Raw genomic sequence first — 16,775 nt, 5'->3', positions numbered from 1 at the left:
TTGAAAAATATTTAGTGCTTCTATAAATATCATAGCATTAATATAATTCAGCTCTAATAACTTGCCCTTACACATTCTAGAGCCAGTGATGAAACAAAGAAGGCCTGTTAGTGCATTACTTAGATTTAATATCCTTGGAGCAAGAACCATCTTTTTGTTATATGTTTGTACAGTGCCCTACACAATGGCCCCTCGTCCAGGACCTAGGCTCCCATGCAGTACCACAATACAGATAATTAGAGCTGGCTGGGAAACAGTAATTCCCTTTAGCAGAGGATTTCAAGATATGGTTTTGCGCCAATCTGGAGAAAAACCTGGAAATTTCTAAATTCTCCATGTAACAAAATTACCATTCTCTGCACATCTCTACCGTGTGCTGGGGACCCTGGCAGTCCCAACTCTGAGGCAGCCCATATGGTGGGCTGCTTTAAAGCCATGGAAGCCCTGGGAGCTCAGGCAGCTGTTGAGCCAGGAGAATAGACATCTAGGCTGCCAAGGAACTGGGAGCCTGAAAACCCAGCCCATAATGAGGGCTGCTGACATGTTGGGCAGGTAAGCTAACAGGAAACCAGCCAGGTTTTGAAACCTGCCTTGGAGATATGGTTCTGTCAAAATTTTGTTGCAATTGATGTGGTCCTGCCAAATGCTTTAATTTTGATGAATAGGCTAACTCTGATCAAAAATGCTTTGCTGAAATTTTTATGACCAGTTATGCAAATAATTCTATACCCTGTCCAGCTCAACAGATGAACAGCAGAGAAACGATTTCAATACACAAGACAGAATTTATGTTTTCAAAAAGGCACACATTTGGGGAAAAAAAGCCTCCAGAAAATGTAGGATGGAAGAGACCAATAAAGGAAAAAGTTTTTTCTTAATATCAGCCAGTGGATGGAGGAAAGAAACCTTCCATCCCCTTCCAGCAGCCTGGGCAAGGAAGATAGCAAGAAAGAGAAAAAGATGTAGCGCTCCCTCTCCTCCTCAACTCACTGGAAATAGGAGGTAGATACAAGAAGTTTGTCAGATGATATAAAAATTCTCATTTTCCAGCAGCTGGGCATATATCACACAAATTTTTCACTCGTGCATGCGTTTATATCTGCCAGGAACTACAGCCACAACATCCATCTTTTGTATGTTTGCAACTTCGTGGTGTCGGGTAAATATTTCAAGCTACAGTTACGTCAGAACACCAAATGGAGAGTCAAACAATTCAAAAATTGCAGATGAAGTATTTCTGCAACCTTGAAGATGCTTCTTAGAGTTCCCAGGATGCAAGATAAAATGGTAGTGACAGATTAAATCATCTCATGGGGAACCCAATTATTTGTTTGACAGGATGTTTAAATTAACAAAACACAGTTATTTTTAATTATTTATCTCAGACAGTTTCATGTATACCACAACAAACCTTAAAATAACAGAACATAGTTTATGTATCTGGAAGGTATATACCTTTAACAGGCTTTTAAAATATTTTAATATTGTTTCCATTATTTCTACCACCATGGCTCACATTATACAGATTGAAGAGTATCAGATGATATCTGGAAACTGAATCACCAGAAGTAAATGACCGTTTAATATGCCTCCAGTAGCATGGAACTTAGTCATGAAGTTAACAGATTGTTGAAATTATATCCAGCTTCATACATCACATGATGAAAATCCATCTAATGCAGAGGTGGGCAAACTATGGTCCACAGGCCACATCCGGCCCACGGGACCGTCCTGTCTGGCCCCTAAGCTCCCAGCTGGGGAGGCTAGTCCCCAGCCCCTCCCCTGCTGTTCCTCCTCTCCTGCAGCCTCAGCACTCTGGCCCACCGCTCCTGCCGGGCAGCGCAGCGGCGTGGCTGGCTCCGACATGGTAAGGGGGCGGGGGGTCTCGGGGAGGCAGTCAGGGGACAGAGAGCAGGGAGCGGACAGGGAAGGGGGAACGGGGGGGCTGGATAGGTATGGGAGTTCCAGGGGGTCTGTTGGGGGCGGGGATGGCAGTCAGGGCACAAGAAGAAGGGGTGGTTGGATAGGGGGCGGGTTTGGATGGGTCAGGGGTTCTGAGAGGGGCAGTCAGGGGCAGGAAGTGGGAGGGAGCGGATAGGGGGTGGGGGCCAGGCTGTTTGGGGAGACAGCCTTCCCTACCTGGCCCTCCATATAGTTTTGCAACCCCGATGTAGCCCTCGGGCCAAAAAGTTTGCCCACCCAATCTAATAACTGCATAGTGAAAATGAAATGTGTATTCCAGCCAATCCTTTTTTCCCTATCCCAACTTTTGAGAGCAGGATGGTAAATGAGCAATAGTAAGTTACTTTCATAAAATATATATGTAATGCAAGCAACGTATCCTTCCCATTGCATTTATCTTCTGAATATAGAGAATAAATCCCTTTGACCATATTAGTAAAAAAAAATATGGAGTAAATTCCTGGTGCCATTGAAATCAACAGGAGCTTTTCATCCATGAGTTTAAAGAACTCTTTTCTATACAAAGAGCTTTTTTCAGATTCAAGTTTTATCATAAAAGTGCATCCACACTGTGGTGAGTTGGGCCAAAGGAGTTTGAGGAATAAACAGACACACTAGATTCTAATATTAAACAAATGTCTAATGATGCTTCATATACATGAAAATGAAAATGTCCTGTGCTTACCTTGAAGAAAAACCCTACTCCAGACTTCTGATCACCTTCATTAATTATGTCTGTAGAGCTATCCTGACTTTCAATTTCTCCTTCTTCATCCGGGGCTTTTAAGTCAGACAGGTCTACTTCTATGAGATTAACCTTGCTTCTCAGTGGTTCATCCACTGGGACGTTTTCTTTTCCTGAGCAATCGGAAGAATTTAATCCTTCTTTTAAGCTGCTATTCATATCTTTGCTCATTTCAGAGAGAATATTTGCATCTTTGGAAGTGGAAAGAACACATGCCCGTTGATTACTCTCATCATGGCATCTATAGCTATCAAAGAAAAACTTATCTTGAGAGCCACTTCCATGATCTGGACTATTTTCAAAACCAGTTTCTGTTGGTGTCCTGAATGTATTATTAGATGGAAATGGTCTTAAATGTGGTAAGGTTTCTACACTTTGTGTCGGGGTTTTAATACGTGTTGAGTTTTGATGTCTGTCTTTAGCAACTTTCAGTTCAACTGGTCTTCCAGAGCGAGGACTCCGCCCTTGAACAAGTCGAGGTGGTTTACGAAGATTGCTCATTCCAGTTGGAGAGAGGGGTTCAACAAAATGAATTGATGGTTTTACCTTTTGATCCTGTGAATTATTTCTTGTACTTGGTGATGGTACCGTTGGAGATTTCATAAGAAGTTCTTGCTGGTGAGAAATCTTTAATATAGCCTGCTGAAGCGTACTGATTGTTTCATTTAGTTTTTCAATGGAAAGATCACATTCATTTATATCCACCACTTCAGCACCATTATCTTCTAGAAGAGCAGCAGAAATAATCTTGCTTTTTTCTATTTCATGCATAGCAGCAGATTCTTTTGGTTTGTGTAGCTCAACAAAAGCTATGTTTTCTTGCATTTTCACTTTTGTTACTTCTTGTGAATCATAAAGCATTTCTTCTCTCTCTTCCTCTCTTACGAGAAATTCCTCAGACTTTGAACTCAAAGACACATCATCTAAATCTTCACCACTGTTCCGAGAGTATTCTTTTGCAAAGTGTTCCGGTTTAAGTGGCTGTGGAACATCAACAGCTTTCCCTTTTTTAACAACATGCAAGAAAGCTGCCTTACCCAGCTTTAGTCGCTGCCTAGCAGACAGAGCCTCCATTTTTTTCTTTTGAGCTTCTATTGCTCTTCGCTTCTCCTCCAACTGCATGTGGAGCTGTACCAGTTCAGAAGCCAAGAGATTGACATTATCTTTATTTTGTCTGGTGGGGCTTTGCTCTCGCTTTTGTTTCCATGTCGTTAATGGTGCTGGGCAGCTCTCTGACCCATCTGGTGTGGTCTTTTGGGAACTACTTGTACTGGACTTTGTTTCATAGCTATTAAGTCTTTGGAGCTTCCGTTCTGCAAAGTTAGTCATTCTGACACTCCCACTAGTCATGGACACACTGCTAACTTGAGAAATTGTACTCAGACATGGACTTGAACGTCCACTGGCATCATCCTTATCTTCGTGTTCCTTTACCTTCATATCCTCTTGTAACTTTGCCGATTCTTCTTCACCTATATATTTAGTGACTACTGGATGGTCATCTACTACCACCAAATCTTGTTCAGCCACCTCTGCATCGAGATCTGAATCAGAATCTTGTCTCACCATAGTCCATGTGGTACTGGGAACATGTGGATTAGTACTTTTCACGTAGCTGACATTGACTTTGCTTGTTACATCTTCATCAACTTTGGCAGTATGAAGGAAGAATCCTCCAGTGGATTGCTCCTGAGACGAAGGCTCTAAACTGCTACTAGCTAACGGACTAGGAGCTTCTAATCCTGCCTCGAAGAGTGTCATTGAATCTGCAGTACAGGGAGCTGCAACTGCGGTGAAATCAGAACTAGAAATTGGAGTAAAAGTCCTATTAATATCATGATCCCCATGACTGCTATTTGCTTTTTTACGGACCATAGGGACGTGCCCCTCATTTAGCCTTTTTGTTATGAAGCCCCTTTGTTTCCCCTCGCCACACTCATCCTCTTTATTGATCATTTGTTTTTCCTTTGCTGGTTTTAGGACTGCAGGCATTAAAGGTTCTAAATAAAAACTATCTGGTTTGCTTTCTACGGCCTCACTTTGTGTTTTTGAAGACCATGCGGTTGCAACTAGGCTAGGTGCCCTGGATGATACAGTTTTCAGGTTGAGATCACCCCTGTCTGGTAGTTCATCAGATCTGATTATTGCAATAAGTTCTTCATCTTCATCCTCAATTTCAACATTATTCAGCAAGCTTTTTCCATTCGTTTTCATTGATGAAGGATGAGACTGGTGTTTCGGAGTTAGATTGACAATATTTGAAGCTAGGCTGTCTTTACTGATTGATCTAGCCAGGCTAATGCTATCACCAGATCCAGGGTCCACATCGCTACTTGTGGCATGATGAAGAGCAAATGGTGTTGGCTGAGACAGAGGCCTAGAAGAGACAGAGCCATTAAAGAGAATCTACTGATGCAAAAGTAAAAAATTTGCAGTGGCTACAACATATAAAAATCTGGCCTATATCAAGAGTGACTAGTGACTAGTGATTAGTGATTTTCTTTGATACCAGGTGGCAATTTGAGATGCCTTGACCTTGAGAGGCTGGGCAGTGTTTGCCACTTTCTGAAAAAAAAAATCACATCCCTTTAGGCATCTCAAATTGTCACCCAAAGATTGAGGCACCCAAATCACCAATCACCTCTGAACATGTAGGCCAGTGTGTTTAAATAAAGTTAAATATACTACATATGCCTGGTTCCCAACAATTCAGACTACACACTACTGCAGTCAACTTGCCATATAGTCTAACCCCCTCTTCTGAACAAACAAAGTTCTTACATCAAACAGAGCAATTACCTGGGTTTTTTCTCTGGCCATGCAAGAACAGAACCTCGTGGCTGCCCATCAACTCGTGTCAAAGAATTAGAACGATGTCTATGACCTATAATATTTTTTAAATGTTTACTGAAAGCTTTGGAAATGGTGTTTTTATATCATCATTTTAAAACATTAAACACAATAAACTACATCACCAAGAGATGGCAGCATAAAACAGGTAAACTTTAGCATACTTAAGCAGGAAAAAATGAAATAAAACCGAATTCAATATTTAAAACAGATATGAAAAGTAAAAGCTAACCTGCAACAAATGGATGTGTTTTAGGAGGACTGTAGACAATACAGGTATAAAGAAATCCTTAATATCAAAGATTATAAAACAAGTCATCTAGCATTTGTTTTAATTATAAATATAAAACTTGAATATGATCCTTTCATACAGCCATTTTTAAAAAATAATTCTCAATACAAAGATATGCAAAACATATTGGAACACTGAGTAAATTTGCTTTTATTGACAACCATCTTATTTCCTAACCCTTTTGTCAAAGGTCTCCACACCTCTGATACGTTGCTGCTTTTTTTGTGCCAAGAAACTCAAATTGTTTTGTTCATTTCTTGTACATTTAATTAAGAAGCACACTCACTTTTGAAACAAATTATATTGATAATACTTTGCACTCTTACAATATTTTTCTTGAAGACATCTTAAAAATCCTTTTCATACCAAGAAATTTATGTGGTCAATATTAAATTCTGAAGCAATCTTTAACCACAATAGATACATACGTGACTGCATATTGATTGACTGTTGTTTAATTCAATTTTAGATTGTTCACTTATGAACCACATATAGCAACAAATGCAACTCATCTCCCCACCTTTCCCCCGAATTAAGGGGGGAGGGATAGCTCAGTGGTTTGAGCATTGGCCTGCTAAACCAAGGGTTGTGAGTTCAATCCTTGAGGGGGCCATTTACGGATTGGGGGCAAAAATTGGGGATTGGTCCTGCTTTGAGCAGGGGGTTGGACTAGATGACCTCCTGAGGTCCCTTCCAACCCTGGCTACTTCTTGGTCAACATCTTCCAGATTGATGAATCCCAAAATCCATCCTCAAAAATCAGTTTTGCTTAACATACACAATATTGAAGAATGATAAAGTGAGTTGCCAGACTCACACAGCAAGTTTGTGAGAGCACTGGGAATAGGAGGAATCCTGACTCCTTGTCAGCTTTATATTCACTAGATGAACACGCAGTCTAGTTCCTGCCAAAAAGAGGTCTGCATTTACAATTCATTATGTTCTCAGTATGCCTATGTTTTTAAAAGCCTCTGAAAATTCAGATGGATTCTCTGAATACTGTATTACAGATTAACATTAAGCCTTTTAAAAATACAATAACCAATATGGCCTCTATTTAACCATCTTTAAGGCAAATACTGCAGTATACAAAGGATTACATCAACTCTTTAAAAATATGTATGTTCATAAAAAGGTTTAAGTTAGAGTCTCTAAATCCAGAAAAAAAAATTTCTGACAGTGTCATGTTAAGGGATAGGTGTGATCCAGTGTAGAAAACTCACCGGACACTGTCATACAAATTTGAGATGGAAGGCTTACCAGAGCTATCCTCCCCTTGCAATGATTTCTGTTGCTTCTGTCTCAAAGGCAGTAATGGATGGGATGGGCTAAAGGCAGGGCTTCCTTTGCCACTAAGGAAAAAACCAAAAACAACTTAATCACTTCCATGAGAAAACCTTTTCTAGAAAGGTAGAAGGAAAGCGACATACTAGGAAAGTTACCTGATAGCTGATACCCTACCATTCTTGCCAAGAAAAAACGTATCACTGAATAAAAGAACTGGTGAAAGTTATTCTAAGCTGCATATGAAAAATTAAAATCAATATTTCAGTTACAGTATTATACATTTCAGTCTACTACTGAAAATCAAATTGACATGTTTTACTTATTCACATGCAGTGATCTTACTATGTAACTCATTTAACAATACACTGGAGACAAATACATATATAACTAATGGAAAGAAGACCGAGGGAAGATTGAATAATTTTATATTCCTACACCTCTTCAAAAGTAACCTAGAGTTAAGATTTTAGTTTAATCTTACGATTAAATCCGAAAGAGAATAGAATATTTGAAAAGAAATCCAGAGAGTTTTAACCCAAATCAGTTAGAGAGATTTTACATATCCAGAATAGGCTGTTAAACTGAAGCAACCATCTGCAATATGATCGGTGCCAAAGTTAAATATATTGTCATGAATATGTGAAAATAATATGTATGTTGTCACGAAAGCTACAGGGTTACAAGGCAAAACCAAAATGCCATGCTGTAGCAGATTTTTGTGGTTGTTACATCAAAAGACAAAATGAACTAACAGACTGGCTCCTAAAGTGCTACAATCCACAGCTCTGCTGCCTCAACTTTTTAATCGATAGTTCTCTCTAAAATAATAACAACTTGAACTTTTCATACAATTTAGTGGGTTCTAAGTTAACTAACAACTCAGGGGAAAAACCTGCTTGTCACTGTGGATAGTTCAACCAATCCCTTTGCTTTACATCCAGCAGTTGTGAAAAAAGTTAAAATGTTATAATCCTGTGTAAGGATTATAATGGAAACTAATACTGAAAATAATATGCCATTGGTATGTCCCCACCTTTCACATTCCCTGACAAGAGATATAGTAGTAATAAACAAGGTTCAGAGACAGTAATAAAATGTATTAGAAGCAAGAAAAGAAAGTGTCCATACGAAGAGAGACTGAAAAGACTGGGACCATTTAGTTTAGGGGAAACAAAAAAAGGGGGGTCATAATGTATAAATAAAGAGAAGGTAAACTGGTTGGTCCTATTTACCTCCTTTCATAATATATGAAAAGGTAAATGTTGAAGAATTTGAAAGGCTGCAACTCTAAAATTGAAAAGGAAAAATTTACACAATTAAACTGTGGGATTCATTGCCACAAGGTATCATTGAGGCCAAAACCTTAACCGAATGCATGAAATTGGACATTTATATGAATAATCAGAACATCCATGGCTACATTAGATAGGATTATTTTTTTTTAAAAAAAAGGTTTGAAGGCATATAAACACCCATGCTTTAGGGCACAAGCCAATTTCTGAGGAGATTAGGCAGGAATGTCCCCAGTGGGCAGGTTACTGCAAACTGTCCACCTCAGGGTTCTTCACCTTTTTTTCCTGGCAGCTTGTATGGTCATTGAGGCATAATAATGTGCTAAATGAATCAATGGTCTGATCCAGTAAGGCAATTTTTACACACCTCTATTTGTGTCCTGATCAACATCATCTGAAGAGATGGTAGTCCTTGACTTGGTCTAGCTAATTGTTTTCTAGGCTTTAGCATAGATAAGTCCCTTCTCTCAGTCCACTTTCCTCCGTACTAAATAATGCTACTACCTCTCATAAGAGCAGCCCACCAGGTGTATCTCCATCCTCTACAAAGAATAGGAATCATGAAGCCGTACCGTCACTAGAAGAATAGCTAGGTACGCTACCATTTTTGAGGGTACCATTCTCTACTCCAGAATTGCCAGTAACCATTAAAAGACTTCCAGTTATCAGCATGGAAAGCAACATTAGAATGGAGATCCAAACTAGTCTGTTTTTCCCCTCAAACATTTCTCTTGCTTACTGTTCTCTTTTTCTTCTTCTGTCCATACAGTAGACTGATTTCAGTTTGGGTTTTTGTTTTGTTTTCTGTATGGTCATTCATAAGAAATCACCAGTAACACTGCCATTCCAGAATAGCTTTCCTTTTTAAAATTTTGCCTAACAGAGAATTAGTCCAGCTTTTAATACAGTGATATTGCTATCATGATTAGAGTTTTTCACTCATGCTGTGAAGATCACATATACCACTGTCAAATATTTCCTTAAACTTGAGACTTGTACACGTTTTAGAGACTGAGTGCAAAGACCTTAAACTCACATATATAACAAAACCAGATAATTTAGCAGTAATAGAAATTCCTAGATTACCCAACTGGAAATAGAAGCAAGACGATGAATCTAGAGACAGAAAGACAGACTTACAGATAGTCAGATTCTTCAGGGTGCAGGTAATACCTGTTGCAAGCTTCTGGGGGTAGCTGAATTGAAGGCTGCAGGTCTGCTGGACTTGTACTAGCTGGACTAGCCATGAAACTTCGTTTAGTTGCATTGGAAATAGGAACAGGCGGACGACAGCTCTTCTGCTGCAACACTGTTTTAGCTGCACATATTTATATAAGTGTCAGCACTATTTCAAATTACAACAACAATACTAGAAAGTAGTACAAAAAATCATATAACCTCACTGCAGAAGGTCAGAATTAGAACATCAGGATACTTCAAATTTCACTTTAGTTTTGCAACATTTATGATGCAGAATAGTTAAAATACAGAATAATCAAATATATAACAGATAGGAAACTTACACTGTGATGAGCAATCATGAAAGTCAGATTAATTAGAGCAAACTGCAACAGTGGATTTTTAATTAAAAATATCTGTCTGTGGATGAATTACCTAATTTACTATACATGAAGTTGAATCCAGGTCTTCAGAGGCAATAGTACTATACAGTTACCTACTTCATTTTCCTTTATGCTCTGAGTCTCAAAGAAGATTACAAAATCTAAAATTTAGACTAATGCAACAAAGTTTGAGAATAAGAAAATTGGTATCAATTTCAATAGTTTCAGCAAAAGGATTATGGATGATTCTATTAAGTTTTAAGCATATAAATAAAAAAAACTTCACCATAATTCTCATTTACTTACACATTTTTCATCTAATTTTCACTGCAAGTTAGCTCAAGTGAGCCCTGCCACTCTGTGAAACATTCAAACTACAGAGTAATCTGAATAGCAGTTGATGAACTGTGCTAACTCAAACAATAGCCTGAAGCTGCATCCCCACTGCATTGCTAGCTTGACCATCGGCAGCACCAGATCTTCAACCAATGCCACCTGATGCGCCAGCTAGTTCAAATTTAAAGCACCACTTAATTCAAGCTATAGATTTTTATGTGGACATGAGTTGGGTTGTGAGAAACACTTGATCATACCTGAAGTTAATACTTCAGTGAAGACAAGCCCACATGAGTAACAAGTTATGAGATTCAGAAGCAGCATTTTATAATGTGACGTGATTCTAAAGCACTTTAGGTAACGGTTCAACAAAATAAAAAACCAATATAGAGCTCCACTACTTCCTGCGCTCTACCTTAATTACTATATGTGGAAGTTACTAATGACAAACTTTCTAAATGTATTTTAAAATAACACTTCTGAGAACAAGGTTTCGTGCTAAAAAGCTGTATTACAAAAAAGAATTGTAGTGACATTCAATAAAGATGGGACTCAGATCAGCACTGTATTTAAGTCTGTCACTGATAGGAAGATGACTGAGCATTTTAAATTAAAATACCTTCCATTTACATAGTATATTTCATCCCAAAATGCTTTAAAACTCACATACGTATACCAGGGTGTCAAACTCATTCGGAAGAGAGTGTCGAATTCCATGTTTTAATTACAATCCATGGGCTGGAAAATAAATTCAGGGCTATATACTTCATGCAATGCACAGCAGAATGCTCTCCTTCTCAAAGGGAGAATATGGCTTTTATGTAGTAAAAGAACTTAAGTTATTTGTTCAGTGCCCTATTGCCGCATTGACTCATTCAGAAACTATGCTTTTTTTTTTTTTTTTTTTTTTTTTTTTTTAAGGGCCACTGTTATTCCTACCTTTGTTTCCCTATTTTCTTTTGTTTCTCTTTCCCCCTGCCCTGTCTTTGAGTCGCCTGTGTTCTCTTCATTTCCTTCCCTGCAGCAACACCCAGTTCCCAACCCCCATAAACTGCAATCCCACTATCGCCTTCCCCATTCCTTCTGCTGAAGTTACCAACAATGACATGGTTATGTTGGCAATTAAAGGTCACCAGTGGGCTTTATAGCTGACACTTCAATCAGATTACTAGAGGATGGGGAGTTCAATTCTGAGACACTGTTTCATGTTGCCTTCAGATTCAGTTCACCATGACTACATTGGTTACATTCTGTTCACATCTGGAAGACACTCTGCAGCCATAAGTACTAAGAACTTATTTTTGTTTTAAAATGAAAGCTGAGATTCTGCACAATCCCAATATGTCTTGTGGGCTGGATCTTGCCCATGGGGTCATGTGTTTGACACTCCTCGTACACAGTAATAATTCCATTTCTTACTGAAATGCAGCCATTTCCAAGATGAAGAGTAGCACTTATTCAAGAGTGCACATGAACATTGCGAATACTGGACACTACTGTGCTCATAAGAGATGATCACATAACCACCACCCTATACCGGAAACCTACTGACTTCTATACTTATGTACTTGCCTCCAGCTTCCATCCAGGACACACCACACGATCCACTTTCTACAGCCAAGCTCTAAGATACAACCGCATTTGCTCCAACCCCTCAGACAGAGACAAACACCTACAAGATCTCTATCAAGCATTCTTAAAACTACAATACCCACCTGCTGAAGTGAAAAAAACAGATTGACAGAGCCAGAAGAGTACCCAGAAGTCACCTACTACAGGACAGGCCCAACAAAGAAAATAACAGAACACCACTAGCTGTCACCTTCAGCCCCCAACTAAAACCTCTCCAGCGCATCATCACAGATTTACAACCTATCCTGAAAAACGATCCCTCACTCTCACAGATCCTGGGAGACAGACCAGTCCTCGCTTACAGACAGCTCCTCAACCTGAAGCAAATACTCTCCAGCAACCACACAACAAAAACACTAACCCAGGAACCTATCCTTGCAACAAAGCCTGATGCCAACTCTGTCCACATATTTATTCAAGTGACACCATCATAGAACCTAATCATATTAGCCACGCCATCAGGGGCTCGTTCACCTGCACATCTACCAATGTGATATATGCCATCATGTGCCAGCTATGCCCCTCTGCAATGAACATTGGCCAAACCAGACAGTCTCTAAGCAAAAGAATGGACACAAATCTGACATCAGGAATCATAACATTCAAAAACTGGTAGAGCACTTCATCCTCTCTGGCCACTCAGTAAAAGATTTAAGGGTGGCAATTTTGCAACAGAAAAGCTTCAAAAACAGACTTCAGTGAGAAACTGCTGAGCTTGAATTAATATGCAAACTAGATACCATTAACTTGGGTTTGAATTGAGACTGGGAGTGGCTGGGTCATTACCTATATTGAATCTATTTCCCTAAGTTAAGTATCCTCACACCTTCTTGTTAACTGTCTAAATGGGCCATCTTGATCATCACTACAAAAGTTTTTTTCTCCTACTGATAACAGCTCATCTTACCTAATTAACCTCTCACAGTTTGTATGGCAACTTCCAACTTATCTGTATGTGTGTGTATATCTATAGATCTATCCTCTTACTAGATGTTCCATTCTATGCATCCGATGAAGTGGGCTGTAGCCCACGAAAGCTTATGCTCTAATAAATTTGTTAGTCTCTACGGTGCCACAAGTACTCCTGTTCTTTTAATAATTTTAAGTATTTTGAATTACCACACTTGTTTTCAAAAGGGCTGCATCATCTGAACATTCAAGCAAGATTTTAACAGCTGTTTAATGGAAAAAATTCCAGTGCTGCAGAAGAAATGACCTAAAGCAAGCACTCTTGCCTCATTTCTGCAGGCATAAGCAGATGGTGTAAGTAGTCACAACTTACTCCACTGAAGTTAAGATTATATGAGAGAGACCTAACAGATGAATTCAGAAGTTCAGATTAGTCTGGTAAAGAAGTGAGGCTAGGTCTTCAGTTACAGAGGATCCGTGATATGATGAAAGAAAGTAATTTACCTTTGCCCTTTGAAAAAAATCTCAAGAGGACAGAAATAAATCCTCAGCTGCAATTTGGCAAAACTGTATTATACTACAGTTTAACTCCCTCCAAAGTTTCAAAAAGGAGGGAAGTGAGCCATTAGCACTTCTATAACAAAAGCAAGCAAAAAACTCCCAAAGCTGGAGAAAGTTATATGTAAACTCATAATAAGAAGTGGAAATGATCTAGTGGTTGACTTCTCTTCACTGTATCTGATTTGATGGTGTTCTATGAAGTTTTAATTATTAACAATGAGGAAAAATTTTAACATCCTTCTCCATTCAAGACTGGAAGTTGCTATAGAACTATTTAAAACTATTTAAAATGTGAAACATGACAGCAGATGATACAATTACATGTCTTTCAATCCACAGCTGGATCTCAAGGCAATTTTTTTTTTAAATGTACACATTTTCAAGAAACTTCAAACAACAAAATATTTTGGTGGAAATCAATCAATGGAGAGAGCAATGCAGAAAAAACAAGCAATTTCATTAGTTTATATTTGCTTAAACAAATAGAATAGACTTAATAGTTACCAAAAAGTCAAAATATCTCACCATCTTTTATTTCTTGAATGTCCCTGGGCTGTACAAAGTCTGGCTTGACATTCTCAAACCACCAGAATAGTTCCGCAATGAAAACCATAACATTAGGCTTTAAAAAAAATAAATAAAAAAAGTTTAGGTTAGTGGCTTACCTACATTTCGCTTAAAAATGTGTTTTCCGTTACAAGTCTTACCTTCAGAACTAAAGGAGCATACAGCATGTCCTCCAATGTAAGGTAAAAACATTTGTTTAGATACTCATTTGAAAATTCTCTCAGAAGCTGAATATTATAGAGGCTGTCTGCAATTGAGGTTACCTCCTTCAAACAGATATCTGGTGTGGAAAGATAAAGTTAAGTATTATTGAAACTATCCTGGTGAATTGAATACTGGCTTCACAGTTTACTTCATAGCTACTGTAAACAATACACGCAGAAAAAGAAAAAAAAGAACCCTCAGCTTCAGAACAGGGATATAGGAGACTCCAATACAGAAAACTGCTTGAACCCCTTGACCAACCTATGGACCAGTAGTGACATTTATCTACCAGGCAGATGGACTTTAAGCACCCTTGTAGCTACAATCATCTTTGGAGACAGATTTAACTGGAAGAAAACAGTTTCCAGAATGAAAAGTTGAGGAATCCTTGGCGACGCATCTAAACTGGTCCTAAATTGAAATCAACCATCATAATGAAGTCATATATACGTGAAAGGAGGAAGGAACAAACATAGGCATAACAAATGGTTTTGTATTCAATTTGGAACACCCATTCAAACAAGGGCTTGTAAACCGCAGTGATAGGCATGGTAAAATAATGTAAGCAGAACACACAAAACCATGCCAACTGAATACAAAGCTGTTTGTCCTGAAGGAGCAAACTTTACTGCAAAGAAAAAAAACATTGTTTCCATTATAAAGCTACAAAATCCCTGATATTGTATTAAAGCAGTAGAACATTTAAAAACTATGTATTTGAGTGTCAGATTAGTACATCACAATCCACTGTCAGACTTTACAAATTGTTAGCTAAGTAACTGTGTATACTTTGACAATTATTAAACAAAAAAGAGCTACCATCACATCATCTTTACCTTTTTCTTTCCAGAACTTATTTAAGAGTTTAAAGAAATGGAATACATTCTGCTGTCTGGCTTTTAAATATTTGGTATTTATATGCCATTATCTATTAAGATATTACTCTTTACTTTGAACAAACTGATCAAAAAGGAATGAAATTGAGACAACTCCAGGACTTGGCTTATTAAAATATAAGAATCAATTGAACAGCTGGCATTTTAAGCCATTCTGCACATATGTAAATAACTCTGCACGGTAGGAGAGCAGAAAATTTAATAAAGGAGTTAAACTTAGAAATATGTATAGTTCAATAAAGAAAATGAATCATACAGGAAAACAATACCTGGAAAATAAATCTCAGGGTAGATATCCAAGTTTATTATTTGTATATTCCGAAACATTTCAAAAAAAGTTTATATTTTTAAATTTGATTAAATTTTCTCCACATATACAAATTATATGTTACCAAATTATGTATGAATGGCAAAAATATTAAAGATAAATGGACAGTTGTATACATATTCTTTCTCCTGAGACTAAGTTTGAAGGCATATTACTAAAATAACTCCTTTTAACAAAAACATTCTTAGATATTCCTAGATTTGTAAAACAAAATAAAGATGTACATCAGAATTTATTAGATATGGAACTACAGTAGTTATATTCTTCAGAATGCCTTTGGATGCAAAGTAATGAATCAAAAGGCTGTTTTAGAAACACCAAATATTGATCTTATGAAAAATTTGTATTTGCCTGACTTGAAGTTAATTTTGGACAAGAGATTAATTATTGGGTTATGCTATAGTTTGTTTAACAAATACTACAATGCAGCACAAAAAATGACTGACTAACTGTATATATCAATTGCATATTTTTATATCTGACCATGTTTGTAGTTGAATTTTTTCAATTAAAAGTAATTTTAAAAAAAGTTTCTTCACATACCATCTAACTTCATTTGTTCTGGGCAATAATAGTGTATCACAGCTAGAAGAGCAGCACCATCACTGCCATCCTTCATCAGGTCTTCAAGTAATGGAAAATAAGGTAATTGCCTGCTTGAAAGATGGTCTCGTCGATAACGCACCTAAATAAAAGACACAGTCATATTATGCTAATAAGAGGTGCAATGTTTTATTGAATAATTACTGAAATACCCTATGATGCATCTTTAGTTTTAATTGGTTATATCTACTGTGAATCATTTAGAAAGTTAGCCTCTTCCCTCAATGGAAGTCAAGTTTGAATACTATTATACTTACTTTTTAACATTTTTCTATAACATTTGGAAGCACTCCCCAACACTAAATCTAACCTAAACTAAAAGCAGATTAAGTCAAGCTCCACCCAATTAGAGGTGTGAGTGCAACAGCTCAAATACAAAAGACAAAGACTACTAGGCCAAACCCACTTAAAACCTGAAAAGCCAATGCAAAACTTGATCATGGCAAGGGTGTCAGATTCTCATTTGTCCCCTACTAATATCAACCCAGACCTCACAGGCAAGGAGTTATCTGGATCAAACATCTCTTGAATGGACACTGAATACCATAGAAAATTTCATCAACAGAGTTTTGTACAGCAGAAAAAGAAATTTGGGGTTGGATTTTCAAAAGTGATCAGAAATGACAGCAAAACTAGAGGCCACAGAAGTTAGTGGCAAAACTCCCAAAGATTTCAGCATGAGCAGCTCAAGTCAATACTGAGCACTTCTGAAAACCCCACCCTAAAGATTCTGGGAAGTAGGAGCTGAC

General features: G+C 37.8%; 1 protein-coding gene across 4 annotated transcripts in view; it reads right to left on the bottom strand.

The window, feature by feature from the left end:
* Nucleotides 1-16,775, bottom strand: part of CAMSAP1 (calmodulin regulated spectrin associated protein 1) — a 45,043-nt gene that overhangs the window by 5,179 nt on the left and 23,089 nt on the right. For 3 of the 4 annotated variants that reach the window (XM_073314923.1, XM_073314926.1, XM_073314924.1), the window contains 7 exons: nucleotides 15,967-16,108; nucleotides 14,136-14,275; nucleotides 13,954-14,050; nucleotides 9,569-9,746; nucleotides 7,110-7,201; nucleotides 5,507-5,591; nucleotides 2,648-5,084 (listed from right to left, as the gene is read on the bottom strand). In XM_073314923.1, coding sequence (XP_073171024.1) covers nucleotides 2,648-5,084; nucleotides 5,507-5,591; nucleotides 7,110-7,201; nucleotides 9,569-9,746; nucleotides 13,954-14,050; nucleotides 14,136-14,275; nucleotides 15,967-16,108 — 3,171 coding nt within the window. The remainder of the gene's footprint in view (nucleotides 1-2,647; nucleotides 5,085-5,506; nucleotides 5,592-7,109; nucleotides 7,202-9,568; nucleotides 9,747-13,953; nucleotides 14,051-14,135; nucleotides 14,276-15,966; nucleotides 16,109-16,775) is intronic. The other variant, XM_073314925.1, reaches the window with a different exon arrangement.

Source organism: Lepidochelys kempii, chromosome 16, assembly GCF_965140265.1.
Source record: "Lepidochelys kempii isolate rLepKem1 chromosome 16, rLepKem1.hap2, whole genome shotgun sequence".
Lineage (NCBI taxonomy): Eukaryota > Metazoa > Chordata > Testudines > Cheloniidae > Lepidochelys > Lepidochelys kempii.
This window is presented reverse-complemented; position numbering and strand designations above follow the sequence as displayed.